The sequence below is a fragment of the Nothoprocta perdicaria genome, unplaced genomic scaffold, assembly GCF_003342845.1.
Source record: "Nothoprocta perdicaria isolate Ctin4 unplaced genomic scaffold, notPer1 scaffold_98, whole genome shotgun sequence".
NCBI classification, from domain to species: Eukaryota; Metazoa; Chordata; class Aves; order Tinamiformes; family Tinamidae; genus Nothoprocta; species Nothoprocta perdicaria.
The window spans coordinates 674,944-702,579 of record NW_020456287.1 but is presented as its reverse complement, the minus strand read 5'-3'; the positions used below and the strand labels follow the sequence as shown (position 1 = coordinate 702,579).

At 41.9% G+C, this 27,636-nt stretch overlaps 2 protein-coding genes across 5 annotated transcripts in view; one reads left to right on the top strand and one right to left on the bottom strand.

Annotated features, from left to right (window-relative positions):
• Nucleotides 1-177: 177 nt before the first annotated feature.
• On the top strand, nt 178-23,180 carry RCBTB1 (RCC1 and BTB domain containing protein 1). 4 transcript variants are annotated; one of them, XM_026053291.1, is made up of 12 exons: nt 178-301; nt 4,945-5,115; nt 5,655-5,805; nt 6,244-6,410; nt 8,774-8,932; nt 10,451-10,558; nt 11,751-11,893; nt 14,651-14,841; nt 17,693-17,819; nt 18,242-18,393; nt 19,037-19,167; nt 22,188-22,328. In XM_026053291.1, the coding sequence occupies exons 2-12, from the start codon at nt 4,990-4,992 to the stop codon at nt 22,326-22,328; spliced, it is 1,596 nt and encodes a 531-aa protein (XP_025909076.1). In that variant the 5' UTR covers nt 178-301; nt 4,945-4,989. The 4 variants fall into 4 exon arrangements, with proteins under 4 accessions (XP_025909076.1, XP_025909075.1, XP_025909078.1 ...); XM_026053290.1 differs by lacking the exon at nt 178-301 and adding an exon at nt 356-458 and having other exon boundaries at nt 22,188-23,180; XM_026053293.1 differs by lacking the exons at nt 178-301; nt 22,188-22,328 and adding exons at nt 356-458; nt 21,067-21,227.
• Nucleotides 23,181-25,556: 2,376 nt separating this feature from the next.
• LOC112959302 (histone-lysine N-methyltransferase SETDB2-like) overlaps nt 25,557-27,636 on the bottom strand; it is a 35,898-nt gene continuing 33,818 nt past the window's right edge. Inside the window, exons 24-25 of the mRNA XM_026053301.1 lie at nt 27,026-27,097; nt 25,557-25,947 (exon numbers count right to left, since the gene is read on the bottom strand). Of these exons, the coding sequence (XP_025909086.1) occupies nt 25,742-25,947; nt 27,026-27,097 (278 nt within the window). The 3' untranslated portion in view covers nt 25,557-25,741. The remainder of the gene's footprint in view (nt 25,948-27,025; nt 27,098-27,636) is intronic.

Sequence of the window (27,636 nt, the reverse complement as noted above, 5' to 3'; positions counted from 1 at the left end):
CGTGGTCCCTCTCTCCTCCAATAGGCGTCGAGAACAGGGCGGGAGCGCTGCCTGCCATTGGCCACGAGGGGGCGCGCGCGCGCAGGCGGGCTCGCTGTCACGTGGCCACGTGTCCTCTCTCTCCTCCTCCTCCCCCAGCCCCGCCTTGCTGCGCGTGCGGGGAGGCGGCGGCAACGGCTGTAACGGCAGCAACGGCCGTAACGGTCGCGGCTCTTCCTTGGCCCGCCTGCCCCTGCCGCGGAAGCAGCGGGAGCGGCCGTTGTGGCGAGGCGGAGCCTCCGGAGGATGCCGCGGAGGCCGGGTGAGGAGCACGAGTCGGGGTAGCGGCTGTGGCCGGGCGGGCATCCCCTCACCCCGCGTCGTCAGCTGGAGAGCTGGAGTCAACGGTCCCCGCGCAGGCAGCGGAGCGGGCCCTGGGCAGCGGCTGCGAGGCTCCTCAGCAAAYCTTACCCTTTCGGGTGAGAAAAAATACCCTCCTGCTTAAGCAGCGCTGGCGGCACTTGCTTACCGATTGTCACCCGAGTGGCTTCTCGAAGCTCTTTTTTTTTGTTGTTTGTTTTATCTGGGAGTGTTTTTCATGTAACTTTGTCTAACTCTCCAAAAACATTTCTTTTGATTTGTCATAACTTACAGRATCTTCTTAATAGCTCTTTTCTGGTTCATGGCTTTCAGCTCACCTTTCACTTTGTTGGCTGCTTCCTGAAGGCTGAGGTCCAGCTTCTTGAAAAAGTAGGGACTCAATATTTTTCTCGCTGGAGTTTTATACCAATATTTAGTGCTTCTTTAACCTTTAATGTGYTGTCATTTGCATGAGTCATGATATACTTTTAAAGTAAATATTGAGGGTTTTAATTTTTTAACAATTTTAAGGTTTTATTTTAGACAATTCTTTTATGACCTCTTTTGGAAAGCATATYGTGGTGAAGTGTGAAATGGAAGGTCGAAGAGGCATGGGGCGCATTTTGCAGAAGGGTAGAGATGGGCCTTGGTATTTGCTCATTCTTTGGGGAAATAAAGGAAATAAAGATACCCTTTTTCTGATACATAGTATACAGGTAGAGTTTCTGTCCTCTGGCAGGAACTTAAACTGGGAGTGGAGTTATGAGAGAAAGATGCTAGCCATCCTAAGGAAACGTTTTTGGAGACAAAGTTGATTAGGAAACGCGGTGTTTAAGAGATCCTGTAGGTGAGTCTGCAGGGGCTTCACAGAAATGTCTTCCTGAATGTTTATGTACATAGTGAGATTGAGATATTGGTGCTACTTAGAAGACTTGTCTGAAGTGAGTGGTACATTGCAAATAAGGTATGGTTATGGTTCAGCTGATTTAAATACATATCTTGTGTTGTATATTATATATGTAATTATATTTCTGTTACCATCTTTCTAGGTTTGTTWATTTAATTGCAAAAGTCTTATGTTCAATCATATTTGTGTGTATGGTGTGGTTTACTTTTTTTAATCTCTTAACCAGTTACTGGAAGCAAATAACGAGGATTGGCTGTCAGCTCCTGCATCAGTTTTTCCTTTTCCTGGTTTGTTTGTAAAAGGCATCTACAAATAAATCCTCCCCATATAGAATTTTGAACATACAGGTTTTGTCGTAGAAATCTTGCTTTATGACAAGGTCTTAAAAGAGTGAGTTATAGCATGTACTTTCATGGAGTGTAATATCTTTCTGTTGGCAGGGGGAAATTCACAATAGAAACACTTAGCTTGCACAGTTGATTAAAGTCAATAGTATTTTTTTTTYTTTTTTTTTTTTTCTTTCCCTCAGTGCAGGAATACGAGTTAAAAATGCAGAGACAAGCTGGAAAAAAACACAGGTGAGATTAGTGCTGTCTATAGGGTCTGACTGTTTCCTGTTTGAGGAAGCTAAAATTGAAAAACTGAATAGGCCTGCTGATCACTTCTTGTGACTCTACAACCAGAYCTTCCAGCTTTTGTTGTTCTCAATAGTGTCTGTGATCGCCCTAAACAAGCAGGAGAAATGCAGGCCTGAGCCAGCAATTTCTTTCTAGTCAGGCCAGAGTCTGCCCAAGTAGAATGAGCTGCAAAATTGGAGCGTGAGGAAAAAGTGAAACAACTGTGTTCAAATGATCCTTACAACTGTGTTCAAATGATCCTTGCAAAGAAGGGCAAAGTCCCTGAGAAGTTAACTACAGTATTTTTGTTGCAAGGACAATTGGTACTGTTTTCCTGGTAGGATGTTGTGTGAGGTCATTGTTCTCTCCAGCATGGGTTTGTTTAGCTGAACTATAAATGCTGTGAAAAAGTTTATCTGAAATCATTTTAAAAACACTTTGTAAACATTTTTTTTTGCAGGGAAGCATATGTGCATATGTACATGCTGCTAGTAATCTGCTTGTACATTATTTCTTTGGAAAGCAAGTTAGTGAGATATTGAATTAATAGGTGGCAGTTTAGCACAGAATTTTTGAAGGTCTTCAGTCTCTTAAAGTTAGTGAGCTGGGTTTTTTTTTTYTATTTTATTTTTTGGTTTGCACAGATCTAGATTCTCTTCCGCCTTAGTGCTGATGAAGACTCTTGAGTTCAGTTTCTTTTTGACACCACTTGCGGCCAGTTCAGTTTCCTTCTCCACAAGTCATCCTTTCTTGCTTATTTTTAGCATCACTGTGATTCAAACAATCATCTTTGTTTCTGTTCCTGTTTGTATACTGTTGCTATTGGATAATTTCAAAGATAGCAAAGCAGTTAGAATAAGTATTGCTGATGTTTGCTCCTTCTGTTTTCTGGTTCTGCAGATCAAAATAACCTCTCTTTAGGCTCTAAGGGCTTCATTTGCTACTATATTATGCTTAAAAGCTTTCCAGTGCAAGTATAGTCTTTACATAGTATATAATGTAGGAGGGGTCTGTGTCTCTAGGTGACTATCGAAACAAGTAAATAATAATCAAACTTAATTTCTTATTCATCTGGTTCAGGAAGGTGGAGTGAAGGGCACTGTGTTCCTTTTGGGCCTGTGATTATATTTTTTTAATGTCCAGTTCATGCTCATGCCCTACCAAGTGTATATTAYGTAGAGCAAATCAAACAAGTAAAGCCAGAAGGCATGATTAGCTACTCTGCTTAGGAGAACAAATCATCTCAATCTCATTTAAATTGATCAGTAGTGTCATATGTTAAAAGGTTTGACAGTGAGGTAAGAACTCCTGCAATTTAAATCTCATCAGCCAACTACTCTGAGTTTATAACTGGACTAGAAATTAAGAATACTTGCATGCATTCAGATCTGTTTTAGCTGTCTAGAGAGCAATACATAGGTGTTTCTGGCATTAAGTACATTTTCAAAAACAGGTCTACGAACCCATTTATTATGCATTGCCATCTGGAGACTTAAAATGTTTTTAAGAGTTGCTTCAAGTCTGTAGTGTAGAGGGAAGTTTACTCTTAATGAGGAGTGCTTATAGAGCAAACCTGGGTTTGCTGAAGCAGGATTACATTATTTGGTGTGAAGATACTTTAGCTGTCTGAAAAGTTTCTCAAATCAAGTTATATGTTTTGGGTTGGTTTTATTTTTTTGAGGGGGAAGGAGGGGTATGTTTTTCTTGCTTTCTTTTAAATACACAGCACTTCCTCTACAACTGCAAAGTTTCTCAAAATCTTTAAAAAACAATAAAAAACAATAAAACACACACACACACACACAAAAAAAAAACGTGCAGCTGCATTAAACATTCTRCATTTTAGAGCTGGCTGCTGGTGTTGAATGAACACTCTAAAGTTTTGTCTTGGTTGTCAGAACTTTTTTGGCAACCAAKCCCTGGGAGCCAAAGGAAAGGGACTTTCTTTTGGTTTTGTGGCTCGAATCTACCGTCCAGGCCCCAGGAGTGAGAACCTTCATGTGAATGCAGCAAAACAAAGGATAGAGGGATGGAGCAGGATCTGAGCATAGAAAGCAAAGGGAAGGAACAAAATGTGAACAAGAAAAGTGTGGACATCTGAAAAGAGACTTTCCCTTTGCTTTTTAACAGGTCATTGTCATTTGTATCATWCCACTGACTCTTTGGTATTCTCCACCAAGAGCTTTTAAGATTTCACTGAAATTGTTCATACTCCATGGGCGTGGATAATACAATGTCAGTGGCAGAATCCCTTCAGAGTAGGAGTGTTGTTATACTTCCTCTGTGCAGGACTGAAATCCTAAATGATTTGTGAAGGTTTAAGTTGACTATCAGTGTCATTCTGGAGCTGGTGTGATTGTCCAGAGATAGCTGCTTAAGAGGAATTGTGGAAATATGGATGTACGTGTCTGTATTCACTGACAGAGAAGTCTATGTCCATCTGTTCCCAGCTTTTAATGTGTTGTAGCTTGTTTCTTAGTAACTACMTAAGGCTGTTTTGTTTGATTATTTTTCTCTGAGGTGCATCACTACTTAATTGTCCAAGCTCATAAGTTTTTCTTTTATGTTCTCAGAGTTAAGTTGAGGCCATAGAGATTTCTTAATTACCCAACAGATGACAAATTTAATTCATACACYGAACAGTCCCGGCTTTATTTTTATTTGCAGGATTTGTACATACTTCAACTGCTTTATTAGGTGGTATATGTAAGTTGTAAGACTGCTTAAACAGGCCAAAAGTTTGTAAATATAAGTTCTAATTGTCAGAAATCTGCTCCTTCATCAAATAGATGATACTTGCTCAATCATAAGCCCTTAACAAGTTTTCACAGAGAACAGCAGATATTTTCCATTTTGGTATTATTGAAATAACTTCAGTTGAACACACAGTTATAGCTTCTGTTCTTTTTATTTGTCTACAAGTGACTTGCTATTTATTCATTGTAATAGAAATGTAGTTAAATATTTCATATAGGATACTCTATTTTCAGGGACGAATGCTTGTCTTTAAGGGAGATTATATTATTGCCTGTTGCTGAAAGTACAAAAAATTTATAATAAACTTTTGTTTTTTCTTTACAGTAATGCCGTCTTACTTATAGGAACTTCTTGAAATACAGTAGCATCATGGTCGATGTAGGAAAGTGGCCAATATTTACTTTACTGTCACCTCAAGAAATATCATCTATTCGAAAAGCCTGTGTATTTGGTACATCAGCTAATGAGGCTATATATATAACACACAATGATGAGGTAAGGCCATGTAAAATGGAACAAATACTCTACAATTAGTTGTTTTCAGCATCCACAGAGTGTTTGTAAGTGAATAGCTTCTCAAATAAATKTGTGAATTTATGTATTTTAAAACCAACATAGAAATGTTGGATGAACTTGTATTTTTTGAAAAAATCTTRTGTGGGGCAATGTATTCATAGTTTTTAGAAAACTTCCAAATGAGAAAGGCCAGCATGGATTATATGCACTTTTGAAATTGTGATGGCTTGAAATTAAGTAAAAGAAGATACACACATATCCCTGTATGTGTGTATCCCACACAATGGGGATATAGCAGTTAAATAAGAATACTGCAGGAAATAATCTGAGGGTTATAATGATTCAGAAACAATGCCCTGATCCTCACTCTTGAGACAGTTAACTACTGTGAGCGAAGTTATTAGCTTTCAAAAATCATTGGCAAAACTTTGTCCAAGCTTTATGAAGATTTGGATGTCACAACATCTCTGCGTGTCTGAATTTAGATGTCTTGAAAGGAGTATTCYTTTGTCTTTCAGGTGTTTGTTTTTGGACTAAATTGCAGTAATTGTTTGGGAACTGGAGATAATCAGAGCACAATCGTACCAAAGAAATTAGAAGCCTTATGTGGAAAGAAGATTTCCAGTCTCAGTTATGGAAGCGGGCCACATGTTGTACTTGCCACTGAAGGTAGAAAATAATCACTTACTAGGAATCATAAGCTACAGATTTTAATTTCTTTTTAGGCTTTAAAAGAAGGGATATCTAGCACAAGTGAATGGATTTGTTAACTAGTTAACACTCAGGAATTCTCACTGGTCTCAAATGCTTTGCCTAATATATAAAATAAGTTTCCTTTTCATTAAAGTTATAACTATGGAGTTTTACTATATCATTCATGACATACAGTCTTAGCAGTGCACTTGCACTTAATTCCAAAATAATCTAGTGGACATAATGTGATATGTATAATATATATAATGAATGTCATTATTTAATCATTCAGTATACAGAAAATACTTCTAATAGTCTCACTGTTTGTTATCTTTTCACTTGCATGTGTTCATTTTCTAATTGTCTATCAGTTTCTATGGAATTTGTAGTGATTTTATCACAAATATTTTGCAGATGGTGAAGTTTATGCTTGGGGACATAATGGTTACAGCCAGCTTGGGAATGGCACAACCAATCAGGGCATTACTCCCATTCAAGTTTGCACAAATCTGTTAATAAAGAAAGTGGTGGAAGTAGCTTGTGGCTCTCATCATTCCATGGCGTTATCATTTGATGGGGATGTAAGTTGAAACCTGTTCAAACTTAATTTTCTTCTTGAAGTGGACAGTGCAGGTGACCTGGTGCTATGAAGCTTTCTCTATCCAGCATATAGGTAGAGCATAATCTTTCCTCCTGCTGCCTTAAAACGTGGCATCATTTTTTTCAGAGCAGACTTGGRAACAACTCTCCCACAAACCCACCCCCAACTAAACAAAACAAAACAAAAAAAAAAAGGGGGGGGGGCAGTAAACTTTATATGTCTTTTGAAAGTCTCGTAACGTCAGCAGGCTGTGCCACGTAAAAGTGGTAGAGCCTTTGTAAGGCACAAATCTTAAGGCTATTCTTTGCAGTTTTGGTATTTAAGGCATGCATTTAACTGTTCATATAGCTGGTTTAGCCTTTAATGTTTCTTGTAGTCCTCACAATTTCCATGTTGGCGTTATGAAAGAATATTACTTTGGCAATTGGTGAGTCCTTCTGTGTGTAGCTACTGAAAGAGCACGCGATCTGTGTCTCAAGCCTGATTGATGCTGTTTATTGTTATGACTTAAGGCGACGTGTCACAGGTTTACTGCTGATTACCAGTTGGTCAGACTTGTTTGATTTATGTGTGTATTTGGGTTCTGAGCTGCATGGGGGAGAGCCTGGTTTGGCTCTGTCATGAGAAATGAGGGCTTCTGATTCATAGCCTCCCTAACCATGAAAATGGAAGCCACATTTTTTTCCATCCTCAACCGTATTAAACCACCATATAATATATAGAGGTATAAGGAACCTAAGCTTGTCACACCTTCAACTTTGCCTGAGATAAACTATAAAATTTCCTTTGCATATGGGAAAGCAAGGGTGTTCATATATTAATTTAACTAGTGCTGTTAGATGTTGTGTGGTAGTTGCCTGCAACGACTGCCTTGTCTTTCTGTAATGACCGTAACAAGCTGGAAGACTCGRTAGAAGTGAGGAAACTTCTTTGTTTCTATGAAGAAGGTATTTGCATCTGGTTAGCAACTGTGGCTAATTAATGTGCTGTAAAACCTCTCTTTAGACTGTTACTGCAAAGTATGCTAGTTGTTGCTCTGAGGTTTTTATTGTACCAGAAATGATTATACTGAATGCAGTCAAATATGTTGTGTRATGTTTTATATACAGAAAGATTTTGCTGCTGAAACACATATGACTTAGTGTAACTGGAGTTTCAGAAGGGCATTGAAGTTGTAAGTGAAGTGTAAGGTTTGTACAGTTGTTTGAGTGGACGTTTAATGCAGTGTAGATGAAAAGGAGATCCTAATGGGGGACTTAAGGAAAGGAAACACTACCTTCATTTGCAGTCCGTACTGATTTAGGGAAAAGCCTAGAAGAGAACAAAGTGTTTGCCCATAATAATGGAGCTCGTGTCTACAGAACCTTTAAAATTTACAGCATACAGTTTCAAGCATTCATACTCCTGAGAAAGAGGGCACTTTTTGGCTTTGACATTTTGACCTGTCTTCTGGCAYGTAAAGTGCTTTTTTAGTGCCTTTTGATTAGGTGTCACAGTAAACTGACTGGTTTTGGCACTAAGGGATGTGCAGACTGCATATAAGGGGAATCAAAGTGCTCTTAGTGAGTGTCAGTGCCGTATTGGTGAAGGAGCTGATATTTCCAACAGGATAACGTTTAACTGGGTGAAGCATCACAGAATAAATTATCAGGAAAAAATTATGTTAAGCTATGGGTTTGTGTATGAAGTGGAAACATTAAAGGAATGGAAAATCTAAAGGCTACATATGTTTTTATGGCCAAGTACCTGTCTCTTTTGGACTGTTGGATGAAAACGACCAATATTTCTCTGTATTGTTAGCTGTTTTTCACTGACAGGCTTTGAACTATCGACAAGCTTTTTTGCTGCTGCAAAACGTGGTTGATTAAATATCCCCTTTCACAGTTTCTGGTAGATGTAAAAGGAAGTATGGTGACTGTCCAGCTATAAGCTTGTTTTGAAGTCTCTGAACAGCTTCAAAAGGGGACGTTCAGCAAGTCTGTGAAACAAATAACTTCTTTGCTCGTGTTTGTTTTTACAACATCATGAAAGGATAAAGAAAGTTTATTCRCTAAGCTCTGTGTCTTATTTTCAAKTTTATATTTGAGTATGGAAWTATATTCCATCTGTTGAGTTCAGCCACGTGTTCCAGTTTTGTAGAAAAAAGCTGAAAATAATTGTATTTGCTAGGTCAGACTTGTTGCTGTATATAGTTTTCAGTTGTTTAAAATTAGTTAAAAGTATTTCAGCTACTTAAATAGCTTACCCACCTTCATCCTAACAGTATGTYGAAAAGTTGTCCTTCCTATTTTGAAGGATTAAACTGCAGTTATCTTGTTTGTTTTGTTTTTTCTTAATGGACAGCTATATGCTTGGGGCTATAACAACTGTGGTCAAGTTGGATCTGGATCTACAGCAAACCAGCCAACTCCTCGTAGAGTTTCAAACTGTTTACAGGGTAAAACGGTAGTTGGCATTGCTTGTGGTCAGACATCCTCCATGGCTGTAGTAAACAATGGTGAGGTAAGTATTGCAGCTTCCTCCTCTTCAGTCTCTGTTGTTCAGTCTCAGTCTCTGGCTTAAGAGAAAAAGGAAACATGGAAAAGGATTTGGGGTATAGAGCATGTGTTGATAGCTACTGTAGAACTAACTTAAGGAAAAAAATATAGTTAGTTGGAATTATCTTCTTTAAAATAAAGTTACTCTTTCTTACTGCAAAGACCACCAGTACAGGCTGGGGACTGACCTTCTGGAGAGCAGCCCTGTAGAGAGGGAACTGGGCGTCATGGTGGAGGACAAGTTGACCATGAGGCAGCAGTGTGCCCTGGTGGCCAAGAAGRTGAATGGGATCCTGGGGTGCATTAAGAAGAGCGTCTCCAGCAGGTGGAGGGAGGTGATTGTCCTCCTTTGCGCAGCCCTAGTGAGACCACATCTGGAGCACTGTGTCCAGTTCTGGGCTCCCCAGGACAAGAGGGATGTGGAGCTGCTGGAGAGAGTCCAGCGCAGGGCTACGAGGATGATCAGAGGCCTGGAACATCTGCCCTATGAGCAAAGGCTGAGAGCTGGGCCTGTTCAGCCTGGAGAAGAGGAGGCTGAGGGGGGACCTGATCAGTGTGTATAAATCCCTCAAGGGAGGCAGTGAGGAGGAGGGGGCGGCCTCTTTTCAGTGGTGGCCAGCAATAGAACTAGCGGAAGCAGCCACAAACTGAAGCACCCAAAGTTCCACACGAACTGTAGGAAAAAAATCTTCATAGTGAGGGTGCCAGAGCCCTGGAACAGGCTGCCCAGGGAGGTTGTGGAATCTCCTCTTCTGAGATCTTCCAAACCTGCTTGGACGCAACCCTGTGCCATGTGCTCTAGGTGACCCTGTGTGAGCTAAGCGATTGGACTAGRTGACCTCTTAGAGGTCCCTTCCAACCTTAAGGTTTCTGTGATTCTATGAAGATTGTTCTAGAAATTTGTTTTTATTTCTGAGTCTGCATCTGTGTGTGAACTATTGTATTAAGCATGTGCTTCTTTATTATTTCAATAGATTATGTTACTTAACTGCTATCAGAATGAAACAAAGACCACTTTTATAAGTTGCCCTGGTGTTGTTTAACAGTTCAGTCTTACGTAAGATATTCACAATGCTCTCTTGCTTCTAGGTAAAAACTATAACCTCAATTTTACTACMTTTCACCAGGCTCAGAATATAGCATTTCCTGAGTAGGGTTGTGAAAGTCTGTAGCCATCCTAAGGTGGAGATGAACTTCCACTGTACATGATTTCCTTGGGTTTTCTCAACCCCTCTTCTGCTTCCCACCCCCCGGAAAAGAGGCTTTGATTCCTTTAAAAAGGAAGAAGAGAGAGGGGGGGGAAAAAAAGATGTTGATGCTGTGGGAGTTTTTGGTGTATTGTAAGTTCAAAGACAAATATTTCAGAAAGCTGCTTCAGCAAGTAAATGTAGAATTGAAAAGTCGAATATGATCAATCATATATCATATATATATAATACATCGTGTAAATATCTTATTAATCTTGTTTTGATTTTTMAATCAGGTTTATGGCTGGGGCTACAATGGTAATGGTCAGCTGGGTCTTGGGAACAACGGCAATCAGCTCACACCATGCAGAGTGGCAGCATTACATGGGGTCTGTGTGCTCCAGGTATGTCTAACTTGGAAACATGAATACATTCTTATTTTTGACATCTGCAGAAATTGTATATTGGGAATCTAGAACATATACATGGGTCTAGAATTCACAGTTCCTATATTGAACTCATTTGGCTCCTATAATTTGTGTTAGATGAATTTAAAAATGTATGAGTGAGGAGGACGGGGCTGGCCTCTTTTCAGTGGTGGCCACTGATAGAACTAGAAGAAACATCCACCAGCTGAAGCACCAAAAGTTGCACAGGAACTTAAGGAAAAAATTCTTGACAGTGAGGGTGACAGAGCCCTGGAACAGGCTGCCCAGGGAGGTTGTGGCRTCTCCTCTGGAGATCTTCCAAACCCACTTGGGCACAGCCCTGTGCCACATGTTTTAGGTGACCCTGCATGTGCAGGGGGGTTAGACTAGATGACCTCYAGAGGTCTCTTCCAACCTTAAGGATTGTATGATTCTATGATAACAGGCAAATAATTTACATTAGTCTAATTTAAAAAAGAAGTGCAAGTAAGTAATAAAATACTTAGTTTTGTAAGTCTCTTGAATACTTTAAAGTTTGCTAGTGTAACTCTAAACTGTGTTGGTATAAATGGCATCTTTATGACAAAGCTGAAGGAACTAAGCAAATAGGAGGAATCAATGCAAACAATAAAAGATTGGAATTCAAACTGGATTCKACTTTATCCTAGTCTTGTAGAATATGGGGGGAGGGCAGGAGGTGAGAGAGTGTCTCTCTGTTTACAGCTAAATATTAAAACTAAAAATTGGGACTTTTCTGTATATTTTCCAAGTTTCTTTGAAGTTCACTTTGTAACTCAGGGTGAACAGTTATGCATAGTTTCTTCCCTTTTAGAAAAGGTTGAAGGGGCCACTGGCTTTGGGATTTCGGCTAGTATTTTAAATACCAAAGTATGTCAAAGTATTCTCAAAATATTTCAGAGTTTCATGATAGGATGATGAAATTCATTCTTTGGGGAATTTGCAGTTGAAAGCGAGGAGAGACTAGGGATTCCCTGAAGTGGCTTCCATAGAATATAGCTAACTTAAAGATGCAAAACAAGAGATGCAACACTTTTGTTAGACCCTCTAGATGTTTAGAGCATTGAGTTTGACAAAGTAATGTGTGCAATAATTTTGCTTTTCATCTCTCTCGTTTGTTTAGTAGTAACACTTACACATTTACTTACAGATTGCCTGTGGCTATGCGCACACGCTAGCACTAACAGATGAGGGTTTGCTGTATGCCTGGGGAGCTAACACTTATGGGCAGCTGGGAACTGGCAATAAAAGCAACCAGCTAAGCCCCGTGCAGATCATGATGGAGAAAGAAAGGTAATCTTGCTGAAGCTTGTTCCTGAGACTGGCAAGTGCGAGCTTACGTTATGTAGTTTTTAGCATTAGAAGTGTGTATATTTGGGCTTGGTGGATTRTTTTTGTATTGCTGATATTAAAAGCATAAGAGCAGATGGTGTTTTCTGTGTGCTTCAGACTGAGTGCTTTTCTGATCTGTGTTGGCCATTGAAAGTAAATGTATCCTTGCTTGCTTGTGTTTGAAAGATAACGAATGGCTAAATATTAAGTTATTCTAAATCTGATTCCTTTCATCAAAAGTGTAGCACTATCAAGTCACCATACCAAGCTTTTAAGAGATCTACATTTAAAAAAWAAAACACCAAAAAAAAMCCCCACCCCCGCAAAGAGTCCCTCTTTTGGAGGTATGTGAGGAAAGATCAATTTTGAGGTCAGCACAAACAAGACCTGGTCTGCAAGGTAGCTAGAGCTAACGGCAGCTGTTCCCACTGCTGGTGGTGGCACCAGGTCGTAGTTAAATAACRTCTGTATTCTCCTGACCCATGAGAGATCCACCCTGACTCTTGTTCAACACAACATTTCCAGCACCTTTTTTTGTCATAATATTTGGAACCCAAATCCTGTGATATTTGCACTATTCACCTGCAGCCTTGAAGATCTTAGTCCCATTCTCCAGAGCCATGTGCTTGCCTGTAGATTAATGTGTATCTGTTTGGAAATCTCTTAACTTGTAAGTCAGGTGAGGGATAATTTCATCCTCCATTTCCTGCACCATTTGGGTATAAAAGCTATCATTTTATAGATCTAAATTGTATTTCAGAAACATCATTCCTATTTTTTTGTCCYGTTTCTTACCATGAAATGAAAAAACTGCTGATTTATTAAGGTACCAGAAGGGAAATGTAAATGCTTGTAACAGACTTTATTTCCTTAGTAATTTATTTTTCAAGTGAGTTGAGGGCAACTTTGCATTTACAAGTGTACACAAACAGAGTGTGGGGTTATAGTAAAGCTGGCATTTGTTCAATGCCTAAAAAAGGAGGGAGTACATACCCTACAACTTCTGCTTGGAATCTAGGAGCAAGAGAAGCAGTTTGAGCTCCCTCATCTTGCTCGCCTTGCTCCCCTTGGAGCCAGGGCAGAAGCTCTGCTGCACATGGGGCRCGTTTATGCTTCCCTCACTGCTCCTTTCATTCATGTAATTCTTGTGGTATTTATATGCAATGCTGCTGAAAGCTCCTTGGGAGGTGGCATTTCTTACTGTCTTCAAGAATCTTGCACCTACAGCTTATAAGGGCTTTTAGACTTTATCTGACAATAGTTTAGAGGTATGGTTATGAAAGTATTATATATATTTTTACTATATTTTTACTATATGTATATATAAAAGAGTATGGCTGTCCTAAAAGGAAGGATCTATTCTGTGAATAAAAGGCAGTTTGGGGAGGAAATGTTAGCTACTACTGGAGCTATAATTGAAAGTTGTTAGGACATGAACAGAAATTAAATTCTTAATTTCTCAGCAAATAAAGGCAGAAACAGTGTATTTGAGGGATTGTGAAGACTTTGACATCCTGCAGCCAAAGCTTTTGGGCTATAATACTTGAATAATCAGATACTGTGACAAGAAGCTATCTGGAGACTAGATGTGGCTGGAAGAACCTTGAAACAATTGCTTACTGGTGTCCCATGTCTGCTGAGAGATCTTCGCACCACCCAGAGCTGCCTAAGCTGCTGCTGCTCTAATATATGCCCTTAGTATTTGATTTGCTCCAAATTACTGCACAGGGGGTGGAAGCCCCCTTTTAGTGGTTTATGTTGAAAGAAGTTTGGAACCTAAAATAGGGGTTCTGTGTTTTGCCTAGCAATGTGGGTGTACAGTTAGCCTTTCAAGTAAATGACAAAATGCTTGGGGGTATTAAGCTCTTTGAAAAGATTTTTATTTGTCCCAACTAATGATTTTTCTTCTCACTTCTCTGCTTTTTAACTTATTTAATGAAGTCTTCTGATACATGTTAGCATGGGGRGATTTTGGAAAAGCAGAGCTTTTGTTTTCAACCAAGTCTGGAACTTCCTCTAATTTTTGCTTATTTAAACACAGATACTGGAAATGTCCTTGCAGTGCTTTTAATGGGAGTGTTCCTTCTTGGTTCCTCTAACACTTCAAATAACACAGTCAGATTAGTGAGAATGAAATAGAKAAGTGTGTATCAGCAACTGGAGTATTCTAAGGTCTATACAGTATTTTCAGCCCTCTTGTAGAATTTCATTTAAAAACCAGCCATAGCTGGGGTTTTAAGCTGGCACGTTCACCTAACCTCTAATAATGTACTCTCTGTAAGAGAGCTGTGTTTCAAACTGAGCTCCAGTATTGAAGAAGGGAAGCAAAGAGCAAGACATGATATCAAAAATGAAGACATTAGGTCAGAACTCAGTCTATATGCAAAACCAGATTGAAGCAGAGTTGAAGKGGTTTCTTAGTGAACTCCCTGGGTATTTTCTAGCAAAACTTTCAACTGTGAAATGCAAGAATCTTTATAAAATCTGTSTGAAAGAACTTATAGAAATATTTTCAGGAACTTTGGATAGATCGTAGTTAGATATTGCTTCAATTCTATCATTGCAGATCTTTATATTGATCAATTCAAGCAGAATCCTCTTCCTGCAGACGAAAAAAGCCCGGCAGGAGAACCGATACGTAGTCTGCCCAGGGGTTACTTTGGCGGGGCCTTGGCAGGTGATTGTAAGAGTCTTGCAAGGGTTTCTTTCCGCTCGCAGGGTGGTGGAGATCGCCGCGTGCCACTCCACGCACACGTCGGCCGCCAAGACGCAGAGCGGCCAGGTGTTCATGTGGGGCCAGTGCCGCGGGCAGGCCGTGATCCTGCCCCACCTCACGCACTTCGCCTGCACCGACGACGTGTTCGCCTGCTTCGCCACCCCCGCCGTCATGTGGCGCCTGCTCTCCGTAGGTGAGCGCTCGCATGCTCCACGCAGGGCTATATGAGCCAAATACACGTAAATATTCTTGTAAAATATGCATTCGATTTACAGGCTCTATATGTTTGTGGTGATTAGCACTGTATGTTGCTTTTGAGAGAGGTAGTATTTGCTTTTAATCTAAACTGCCAGTTCTCCTCGCTCTTCTAGCGAATAATTGTTGTTTTAGTGCTCTAAACCTCAAATATATATATATATATATATATATATATATATATATTTTTTTTTTTTTTGGTTGGGAGGTGGGAGGAACTCTCCTTCAGCAGCTGAGGATCCGGTACAGCCTTAGCAAGATCATTTGCTTGACAGTACAGGTCTAGAGACATTGACTCCACTGGGAGTATTGTACGTTTTCCACATTCATATTGTTTGATCCCCAGGTTAGAACTGGGAAGGACTCTGGAATCATTAACTGTAGCTTTTTGCTCCTAAAACTATTTGCTCCTGTTTGGGCAACTGTTTCKGACTCGTGTTTTGATATCTAACAGCTTCTAATTGCAAGTGTTGTTTCTTAGCTTCCTTTGCCTAGTATTTACACTCCCAATACAAATATGAAGGGATAAATGTCCTATGTTTCATGTTAGGAAGCTAAAGTAGAATTCCTAGTTTCCTTTTTGTGAGATAATATTGCTCAGCCTGATTTAGTTTGATTATCTTCAAGACTGGTAGATGTACAAGTAATGTCATTGTTTTCTGTGTTGAAGATCTCTCTCTTATATTTATATATTTAGAAATATATATATTAAAAAAATATATATATTGCCTTGGGGGGGTGCTGCCATTGAGACCAACTACTTCACCCATGYCTGTCATCTGTCATCTTGGTTATCTTCAAGTGCTGTACTGCCAGTTCTTATTATATACACACTATAAATTTGCATAGTCGGCACTTCATGCTTATTAGACTTGACCTTAGATCAACATTTCAGTCCTCAAGAACGTCCAGGAGGTCTAATCTACTTTCGTATTGACAAGAGATCTTAATTTTGTTAGTCTGTGTACAAAATTGGTTTTGTGGAGGGATGAAATCCCTTATAATGTTCCTCCAATTTCAGACTCCACCTTTCCCCATGGTGTGTTCGATCTCAGACAGCCCTGTAGCTGTCTGAGAATTCCTGTCCTAACCTGACKCTCCATCTTAGCTTGTTATCACATTTGTAGAAGTGCTGATAACAGCTTCTCATCCGTAGAGGAAAACTGAATAATTCTACCAGAGAGGGAGCAGATTAGCTTGGAATGATCTGCCTCTGGGTAAATCCAAGTCTTGCAGTTATCCCACTCTCTTCATTCTCTAATCGTTCTTTCCTTTGGGATCTATGGTAATCTTTCCTTGGTAGAGGTCTGGTAGTTGTCCAGATCTCTTGCATTTTGCGCGAGGCTGTGAAGGCTGTTAAGACGCTGTCTCCTCTGTTTCAGTAAATTCTCAATTTCATGGAGCTTTCCTACTCAGAGCATACCAAGACTTTTGAATTATGTCTGTATCTTAATCCCCAAAGGCTAATGAGAATTTTCCTCCTTCTATTCAGTAGTARRGCTATCAGAATATTTAATGCATTARTTCTGAAGGCATMTTTAATGTCCCTKCTAAGTATTYTTTTCCCTTCCACACCTTTTTATTTATATRGGTTAAAAATTATGTTTCTTTCTTAGTGAGAGCTAACTCTACGCAATGGTTATTGTTCCATTTCCAGTTACGGTGGCTCTGCCAAAACCAGGATGAGGCACTCGGGATTGTCTGTGGGAAAGTTCGGATCTGCAGTCCTTGTTGTGCTTAAGGGGCTTGGAGTGAAAGTTGATCTCCAGCGTGGCTTGAGCTCAGCTGGTGACCCAGAAAGCAAATCCCATGGACGAGTGCAGGGGGGATTAGAGCCTGATCTAGTTAGCCCTTCTGAGATGCAGATTCTTGGTGCAATCCATGTAAATCAGGGAAAACCAAGAATTCATGGTCTTTGGAGGCATGAGCATAACTCGTCTTTTAGGGCAGCTTGCTGAGAAGGAGGGTTGTATAGCATACCAACTAATTAGCTGTCTCTAATGATGATTAGAAAGTAAGCAGTTGAGTAACAGTCATATAGGATACAGGAGACAGCTCTTCTTCCATAATAGTAGAAAACCTTTTTTAAAAATATRTTTTGCTTCTTAGGAACCACATGTTTTAAAACACTTGTGAATTATATGAACTGGAGCTTCAAACAGTGGATTATAGTTAGGTTTCCTGAAACTTCATGGTTCTTGCTTTACCACAAGTCTTGGCCTACTTGTGCTGGAGAGAGAGATGATGGAGCTACTGTAGGACCTGGATCCTAGGCCTTTCTGAGCCCTGTCAAGGGCAGGGAGATCTCGGCTTTAGTCCTTTCCAAAGGTGCTGAACTGTTGTGTCCTGGGTAGTAGACACCACAGTCCTGGTCCGTTGGCTTCTAGCACTGCTATTGAGTTTTGTGCTGTTGGAATTAGCTGATAAACTGAATTAACATGAAATGCTGAGGATGCTGTTACATCAGCCCAGCAAAGCTGTGAACTGACAACCTGGAGACTACAGCCGACCAGCCAGCCCAGAAACGTGCCCAGTGGGTGACAGGTTTCTTCTTCAGGTCACATTAGYGGGACTGATGCACCATGCACTCTGTTGGGTGGCTTGTAGGTGATGCCTCAAGCATCAGCCTCCCGCTGTCAGCAGGAGCWTCTTTGAGACCTGCTGCTGGCCCAGACTTCTGATCCAGACCCATTTTGCTGTTAACTGCCCAGCTCCCATTGCCCACAGCATTGTGAGTGTCCATTTAAGACGTCTAATGTGCTCTTTGATTCTAAAAACTGTTCTTTTAGAGCATGAAGACTTTCTAACAGTAGCCGAGTCTCTGAAGAAAGAGTTTGACAGCCCAGAAACCTCAGACCTGAAGTTCCGYGTGGATGGGAAGTACATTCACGTTCACAAAGCTGTCCTGAAGATCAGGTAGTGCTCATCTTCCGTAGCTCTTGCTTATCCCAAATTACCTGTTGGCATCACACCTAAGGGGAGGGGAGAACGAAAGAGGGGAGGATCTAAACTCGGTCTTAAAATAACCCGTAACCAATTTTCGCTAAGCCTACACGTTGTTCTTAGAAARTAAGTTCTGCTCAGCTGGTGTGATTGCACAGACATTTCTGTAGCGTAGCTCAAATAAGGGGTTCTTGCTGGTGCACAAGTGTAATGTGTACAACRGCAGGACCCAGGATGTGGATCACTAATCATGATGGGCTGAGGGAAAGAGCTTTCAACAACTGCACATTTCAGAAAGACTGTAGTATAACACTCATGCATACATCTGTAACTAAAGAAATAGAAAGACTCTATATACAAAAATCAGGACTCCTGGTTATGTGTTTGCCTTCTAGGTGTGAACACTTCAGAACCATGTTCCAGTCCTACTGGAATGAGGACATGAAGGAGGTGATAGAAATAGACCAGTTCTCTTACCCCGTGTACCGAGCCTTCCTGGAGTACCTGTACACAGACAGTGTGGACCTCCCGCCCGAGGACGCTATCGGTATCGCTGCTGGTCCCACTATTGTAGAAAGCAGGAGCCAGGGAGACTGGGAAGAGGGCTGCAGAGTAAATGTATACATGGAGGCTTCTAGTCCAGCCCATAAGAAGTTTATTGGGGATTAATAAAGTTGTTTGAAAAATACTGCTGTAGCCAGCTTACTACTGCAAAAAGTAGTGCATAAACTGTGAGTCCCTCAAAGGTGAAGGGGAATCTGTATTTCTCTTAGTAAAATATGCAGATATTTTAATAAATCAGTTATTGGTTAGGATAATATGAAAAAAATCCCGGTAGATGTAATAGAGCGTGGGCAGCGGAGCAAAGAGCAAGCTGTGATTCAAGGGTGGATTTTTTTAATAGTGAAGGTTTTGACTCGTGTGATGTACCCGCTTTGCAACAGTTGTCCTGCAAACAATTAGGTAGGCAGATCGAGGGAACAGCTTGTACATCTACAGAGATTAACAGGATTGCAGCTTGCCTTAGTAAATGGCCTTTTTTTTCCCTGTGAAACAGTGAAATAGGCTTTGCTCTATAGTGACCCCCATGCAYAGAACACAGAGGTGCAGCCTGTAGCCCAGGAGCACACGCTGCTCTTCGAAGGGATGGTGATTGCAAGGGGCTAATATTGATCGCGTTTCGGTTGCAGGGCTTCTGGATTTGGCTACTTCTTATTGTGAAAACAGACTGAAAAAACTATGTCAGCACATTATCAAGAGAGGAATCACCGTGGAAAACGCCTTCTCGTTGCTCTCTGCTGCTGTCAGATATGATGCAGAGGTAAACTTCTAAAATTTGGTCTCTAAATAGGGGGCTGCTTTCTGATCYGAGCTGTAAAGAGAAGCATCCATTCCTGTCCTATCTTGGAATCACTTTGCTCTTGTCACAGTTGGAGAATGTTGCCATTGGGCTTGCAGGAACTGTACTTGGCTTGAAAGCAGGATGTTTTATGAACCTGTACTGCAGCGGGGAAATAGTGTATAGGGATCTAAAGATGACCTGAGTCCCAGGCTGAGAYTTGGGATTTATAAATATTTATTTTGCTTAATTCATGGTTAAACATTATGGCAGTCTGCCGAGCTTCGTGAWTTTTTATTTATATGGAAGAAAGCGTGATTTGAAAAAGAAAAGAAAAAAACATTAACAAGAGTAGTATTTAAAAACATAGGAAAATCATCACATTCTGAGAAGCAGCTCCTGTAAGGTTTGGGTTGTAATCCCAAATTTATCTTTTTTGTAAGGTTTGGGTTGTAAAGTGTGRTATGGTTGTGGGCTTAGGTATTTTGGGTGGGGCTGTTCTGGTAAGTGGTGGTTGCTGCTGTTGTGAACAGGTACCTGCAGTCAGATCTGCTTGCAGGCTTTGCATTTCTAGTGCAGGATGAGCGCTGCCTTACGGGCTTAATGTGCTTCAAAGCCAGAGAACTACTGTGGAAAAGGGAGGGCTTGTGGAATTTTCTCCCTCTATAAGTCTCATTCTTTACTGCCTTACGGGCTTAATGTGCTTCAAAGCCAGAGAACTACTGTGGAAAAGGGAGGGCTTGTGGAATTTTCTCCCTCTGTAAGTCTCATTCTTTACTGCCAGTTCACTAACATGCTGCCCTAGGACCTAGTCCAGAAGGATTCCCAGGCTTTCTTTGGCTCTGTTTGGAATAGTTACCTGCATGTCGTACGTGCAGCTTTGTGACCAGCTAGTTTTTGACTTGCTCTTTACCCGTATTAAAGGCTTTTGGTACTCGGTAGATCAACTCAGTGCTTTTTCTTGCACTTCCTTAATTAAAAGGTGAAGATTTGTGCTTAATGCCCAGCAATATGCATGCAGTTGCCTTATTCCTGGGCCTTGCGGTGTGGTGCTTGCTGGATGGATGTTACCTGAATGGCGGGGTTGGTGCTTCAACCACGGCCTCAGCTCCCTTGTGAGCAACATTCCTCGTGGGAATTCATAGAAAATATGAAGGTCTTTTCATRTTTTAGCTTGAAGTGATTATTTGCAGAATAATCCTCAGCGTGTGATTGACTTKACTTACAAAAAGTAGAATAATCCAGTTATTCTTCTATTCTTTGTTACTACTAACTAACTGGAATGAGAAGCCTTCCCAATGGTAGGCTTAAATCCTAWGTCAAGGAGAAAGGGTTGCTCTTGGTAAACATTTAACGTGCAGTAAGGTCAGGGCAGGGTTGGGGAGGGTTCGGGTGATGCAGTTATTGGCCCCTGGCACTGCCTGGAGGACGAGTCCAAAGAAGCCGCCTCACTCGCTTCCAGGCTCACTGCCGTGGCGTGAAGCTCTGCTAGACCTTCCTTTAGCGACCAACTGAATGCAAAGGGCTGGACTCAGTTCAGGCCTGGCTTTCAGCAGTGTGRCTTGCAAATAAGCATTGGAAGCACCTTGTGCCTTTAGCACTTAATTCTTCACTAAGTTTTGCTTGAAGTGTAAATGAAGTGAAATTCAGCTTTTTCTCAATACAAAACTTCAATCTTTCCAAAGTTTCATACTAATGACACAGTATTACTGTTTGTATGCTTCTGATGCGTTGAATTGGAATATATATTTTTTAATAAAAGTGTAAAATATTGTAATGTGTATGATGTAATTTTATTTAAAGTGATAGTCCTGATAGATTCTGTTACTTAAAACCTCTCAGTGCTAAGTTCTAATGAGCTTGTCTTTTTTCATTGCACAGATGCTACCCAAGCCAAGATCTGCAGCTTCAGAAAGCCTGGTTTTAGGCCAGGACCTATTTTTGTATTGCTCTTGTGTCAAGAACTCACTGGCACACAGCTGAGCTAGCTTTCAGTGTTGACCTTAAGTGAAAATACGAGCACTTGTCAGCACCCAGTCTGCTGAGCAACTAAGGAAGGGTCTGTGCTTACGTATGAAGTACTAGTACTATGGCGTTGTAAAGCACCGAAAATAGAGCAGGGTGGGAGAGAGGTGCTACTTGGTGAGGGCTGCATCCTCCTCCTCACAGCAGCTTAGTGCTGTGCCGGGGGAGCACGATTTCCTTTCAAAAGAAGAGTTAGAAACACAGCTGATTGACTAGGAAGCAATTCAGTGGTCAGTGTTACATTGATCCCTGCCTCGTTGGTTTTTAGATGTTCTGTGGTGTGGGTGCAATGATGGGTATCTCAGGTTCTCCTTCTAATCCTTAAATGGGAGGCACTTCCGAGTAGTCTCAGATATCCAGAACCCTTAAAAATAAAAAAATAAAACCTGTTTCTAGTGCAGGGAAAGGCCTTTTGCCCAAGCTTTGCTTTACAAAGGCAGTGAGGTAGCACACGTGCACGGAAAGCCACGGCACGCAGCTTCCGAGCTCTGGCTGAGCCAGCAAGGATGCAGGAAAGCAGCCTGTGTGCCCACTGAGACCATAACGGAGACGGGAAGAGCTTAACTTCCATATGGTGCTGTCCTGGCTAAATTTCCAGATTTCCTATSTGTCCGGGGCTCAGTAGCTGTCAGCAAAGGCAGATGAAGATGCTAAGAGCTAGACTTACCACTTAGTGGATTTGTAGGTCAGATAAAACTTGTAAAAACACACTCTTTTGAGCAATGTATATGGCTGCAGCTGTACCTCGAGAACCAAATTAGGGTTAGTCTTCCTTGTGGCCGTGTCATTATTCTTGTCTGCAGCATTTACACAGTCACACTGTAGGGGAAGGCTGGGAGCCACTCGATTAATGTATTTGGCCACTTCTTTGCTGTTAGTGGCACTAAACGTAAAGCCTATAAAGACATTTGTGCTGCCTCTGAATGCAAGGCTCTGTGAGGGAAGTGACAATAATAACCTTTTCTTTTCCTTTCTAGGATCTCGAAGAATTCTGCTTTAAGTTTTGTGTCAATCACTTGACAGAAGTGACACAAACTGCAGCATTTTGGCAAATGGATGGTCCTCTGCTAAAGGAATTCATTGCTAAAGCCAGTAAATGTGGAGCCTTTAAGAACTGAAGCAAGGGGCTGTACGTTTTGGGTGACTGCAGGCATCTTCTTGCACTTGGCCTGGGGCAAGAGGCTGGCAGAAGCGTGCGGGTAAAGCACAGCTGGGCTCCTGTCTCGGAGGATGTGAAGGTCTGTATAAAGCCAAAAGCAAATGTCTTGTGTGCTCAAGAAAGAGCGAACYGCCCCTCCCCAAATGCCCAACTCCAAACCCCAAGCAACATCCCCGCTTGCGTTTAGCAACTCAGGCTGGTGGAAGCAGCTCAGGACTTCAAGGGGAGGGGGGAAAAATTGCAGCATGCAGATGACACCAAGTGGTGTTGAGGACTTCTCAGGCTAGGAAGTCTCGATTCTAGCACTGTCAATAATTGAAATCTAGTCCTGGCCTTTTGGCAGTCCCGCCTGAGCCACAGAACGCTGTCACGTACCCATTAACTCCCCGGGATCCCGGCCAAGTGGAGGGCCCGGTGCTCTCTTCATGCAGCCGCATCCTGGTGAACGATGTTGCCATTTGCAATTAATCACGTGTATCTCGGCGCTTCACGGGTGCAGAAATAATAATGTATCCTCAAAGCAAGTGATGGCCAAGAAAGGAGCAACTAACAGGCAGTAAAGTGCTCTGAGTGTTCCTTAATGTAAGTAGAAGTGTGTACTTTGTGTAAGCTGTACAGCAATATTTATAATGGCTAAGGAAGGACTTACCTCTGGTGACATCAGGTTAAGTTGGTAGCCCTGGAGGGCAGGGATGGGCTGCTTTGGAAGTGTGTGCGTGTACTTCAGGSTGTGTTTTTTCTTCTTTTTTTTTGCACTCAAGTATTGTATAAACTTAAATTACATGTAATAAAATTTTCTGTTTTGTACTTATGTACTAGCCAACTTCTTTTGCCTTGGAAAAAAATCTCAAGCTTCTGGTAAAACGCCTTACTGTTCTTGACAAATTTTAGGAAGCAAAGCAGCAGAAAAGCATTTATTCCTAGGTGCTGATTTTGATGTCAGTGACTATCTTCTCTCTTCCCTTTACTAGGCTTGGGGGGTGTATTCTTTAAAACACTGAGGTTGTTACTGTGCACTTGGAGTCATTCCTTCATTGCGAATACAGCAATTTTAAGTTTGAAACTTGAATTCAGCTGGTGTTAAGTGTCTTTTTCTTGGGGTTGTTAACTTTTCCAGGGCTTAGACAGGGGGGTTTCATCAAGATTATTTGGCCAGAAGACTTCTGCCTCAGAGAAGATGCTTCCACAGGTGTCCTAAGGGCACATCTACTTTCAGTTACACACACACACACACACACAAAATATATATTTTGACTGGAACCTGTCACCTAAGTGGCTGGTGAGGTAGAGCTGCCCCCCACGAAGGGGGCACCACGAGGGCTGCTGCCTGGGGCAGTTCAGCTGCTGAAGAGCAAGAGCGGCTGCTGCCTCTGCCCCCGACTGCGCAGGGCCAGGTAACCAGGGCAGCCCCCCAACACTTGAAATAGTGGCAACTACTCAGGACACCATTTTCTTAAAAACATTTTAATTAATTAACTTACAGTTTTGTAGCTAAACAATGTTTTTCTGTGTTCAAGCAATTTCAATAGAGTCACCTTGAAGACAGAAGATGTGGAAGTCCCATCCTTTCCTCCTTGGAGAAAGGAGACTGTGGTCCCTTGTCCGATACCATTTGACAGGGGCCACGGTAGCAAGAGGGGCCCTAGAGCTTCCTCTCTGCCTGTACTCACTGTTTCACCACTGCTCCCGCAGCAGAACTAGTTAGATACTTGATATTGTGAAGGAAGAAATCAATTAAAAAACCCACAAGCTCCTGTTCATAATTCCAAAGGTTTCTCCGAGTGCAAGTTCTGCTCATTTGTCTTCTTTGGAAAGCCAAAGCAGCTTCTGCAAGCACCACAGTCTGCACAGAGCCAGGGAAGCAGCTCCCTTGCATGAGCTGAAGGAGGCTGCCTCACCTAAAGTGACCTTAAAAAAGGGCTTCTGGGGTAGCTCTGGCTCCCTTCTCTTGGGGAAGGGAAAAAAGAAAATCTGCATTGGAGGGCTTTGTTCAGCTTTTAAAAAAAAAGCTTAAATTAAGTGTCTAACACTCATTGATCCACAGTAAAAAATAAAGGAACAACTTAAAATTATTGCAACAGTGAGGTATAAAAATGAGTAAAACCTGGTTTCTTGTGTCCCTATCCTTGGGGAAAAAAAGAAAATCACCGACACTCACCAGACGTGCTCTAGGGTTTCTAGCATCAGAGAACTCTGACTAGTGCTTGGGGGTTAATCGGACGCGGTACTGGATGTGCTAGCAGGGCTCTCCTGGTTGGGCAGGGCTACGTCCTTTATGTCTTGCAGCAGCTCAATCTGGTTATCCAGTCTTTTCCTGGTTTCCAGAAGTTCCTGGATTTTTTCTTCTGTCCCTGTGGTACAAAGGGGAAGGATATAAATTCTTAAGAGTGTGTAATTAGTATCCAGTGTTAATATTAGCGGTGCATAAACACTGAGGGTGCACAAGTCGCCAACAGTTTAGTCYACCATAAAACCTCCCCTTCCCTGCAGCAGAGCCCTTAGCCAGACACTGCTGCTTTGGTGCTCTGCTCAGAGCTGGACTGAGAAGACCAAAGCTTAGGCTGGTCTCACCCTCTCCTTCCTTCAGACTGAGCTCCCACTTCTCAAGACCAGCTCCATTACACATCTCACTTGAACTAACAAAACCCATGTATAAATTAGTAACTATGTTATTTTTGTAAATAAGCCTTAAGTGTTCCACTTCCAGAATCCTTTCGGATGGGAATGCCTCTGCTAAAGATTTATTTTAAATGTTAAAAAATAACTTATTTGAGGGAGATGTTTGGAGCAAGTTCAGAAACCTACTGGATTTTTTATAACAATTTTTTTTAAACAGGAAAAGAGTTGGAGAGCTGAATTCAACAGCTCCATTCTCGCACTCTAGCTTTCCTGCCTAGGYAACATACCTGGGTTAACTAACACCGAGTTACCTGCTCGTACTGTGGCCAAGCTCCTGGTCTTGGGTATGTGCCTGCCTTTCGTGAGGCCAAATGAGCCCCTTTGTGTGAAGCAAAACTAGAAGGAAGTCTGTTTTATTTTGGAGGAAGAAAACCAGGCTCTCCAACCTAGAATTCCCAAATCCACTGTGGTATCTGCAGGTTCCCATGTGCAGTATTTTAATGCAGCAAGTTTGYTGTAAAACTGCATAGCAAAGGCACTGTTTAAGACCTACACCAGAAAGCATTTGGAAACACCATTTTAACACCCACAGTTTGTAGAGGGGGTCTTTCTGTACKGATGCATCAGGCTTTAGAAGATCAAAAATATGGGGAAGGAAGAATACAATGAAAAGTGGATTAAAGGTAAAGCTCAGGTGGCTCGAAGTGCCTGATTCCGAGAAAAAGAAAATACAGGCTTCAGTAGTTCTGGACTCTATATAAACATTTCATACATTGTCATGCAGAAGTGGTAGCTAAGAGCTTGCCAGCTCGATGGTGACAAAAGATCAGCGACTTCTATCCCTGCAGCTTCACTGGCAGCTACCACATGGCACTTAGTCCTCTTCGACCATTTCAGGAGCAGAGCTCCTCTTGGATCAGTCCTGAAACCAGCCTCGCTGCATCCTTCCATTGCTGCCCCTGCCAGGACAAGTGCGGGCAGGATGGTGGCTCGGGGCGGCAGGGAAGACGCCTGCAGCGCAGGGAGCCACGTGCCTGAAGCAGGGCCTGGGCAATGGGGTACGACGCTCGCAGCGCAGCAGCGCCYTGGGGAGCACAGGAGCTGGGTACGAGGCCGCCCATACCAAGAATTCCTCCCTTAAGCTGAGAAGGGGAGGGACTAATGGATGCAGCTGTGAAAGGAATAACTATGATCCAAGTTGCCTCCCCTGAGCTGCAAGGAGCAGAGCTGCATGAGGGCCACTCTGTTGTGTATGGTATTAAAGGCACCCTGCCTAGGTAATTCACMCCCATTCCTGGGACAGGAATTGGAATGTGGAGAGAGGTTCCCAGCTTGTCCCTTCTAGGGATGGGAAGGCTAAAGGACAAGCTGGTTGTTAGTCCCCTTTAAAGACAGCAGGAGAGATGGAAAGGAGGAGCAGCAAACATAAGGCAGGAGCACGTAAGGCAGCAGCCTCAGGGTTAGCTGTTTTACACCCAGTTCCCTGTCGTCATGAAGAAATTAAAGCAGAACTGAGAATAAAGTTGCTAACTATTTAAGACAAATGTGAGCAAGAGATCTGCTGCTTAACTGAAAATAAAAAGAAAATATTAACCTTGTTGCTTGCACTAGCAGAGACCAAAGTCCCTGCCCCAGAGGTTCCTTCCACCCGGAGCAGCCAGSGTGAGCAGTGGTCACAGGGAAGGAGCAGAGTTTCTCGGGGAGCCGGTGCGGAAGGGAGGCTGCAGAGAGGCCTCCCCGCGCAGAACCTTCGGTCTTGTGTAGCAGAGACCTTGCGGACCCTCAAGGCTGACCTGCCTCTCCCTCTATGTAGCCAAACTCTATTTCTAAAGATGCAGGTATCGATGGCTTCTCCTCAGTAATTTATGTAACAGCMAGAAAAAGTTCTCTGGAAGTCTAATTTTAAGTGATCGTGTTATCAAAATCCTCAGCACAATAACTTGAATGCCCTCCCTCCCAAAAGGAGAAACCAAAAAACCTGAAAAGCAACAACACGGCCCCAGGGCACAGTGCTGCTAACGAGCTTGTTTCACACACCTGAATGAATATTTGTCAGGATGTTTTCAAACAGGCCGCAGTCGAAGAGCGACATCACCGTTTCTTCATACTCTGAGGATGGAGATAATTTGAATCACCGACACGCAGTGAAGGTTTACGGAACATTTGGATTAACACGGAGCCCTGCTTAGAAGCAGCCCAAAACGTTAATTACTTCTACCAATTACCTGAGGTTTTAAGGTAAGCAAAGACCCAGGGAAAAAGACTTTCTTTTCATGCAGCCTGCCAGCTCACAGGACCCTGCCACGCTCAGCACAACCACCAGTGGGTCTTGGCCCTTCCAGCACCAGGAGTGTGATTTTTCACAGAACACTCCCATCAGCTCATGGTACATTAAAAACTAGCCCAGATTACAGCTCTATTTCATAACTGAGGCTTCCTCAGGTTATATTTCAAAATACAAAATGCCTTCAGCCAATGGAGTTCATAGGACTTGATGTTTCCTTAATGATAAAGCCCTTTGATTAGAGGGAATCTTCCAAGAACAAATTGTTTCCTACATGCTGATACTTAAACTGATTAAGTTCTCAAACACATTCTTACCTGACATTAAATTTCTAAGGATAGGTGTATATAAATACCTCAGGGTA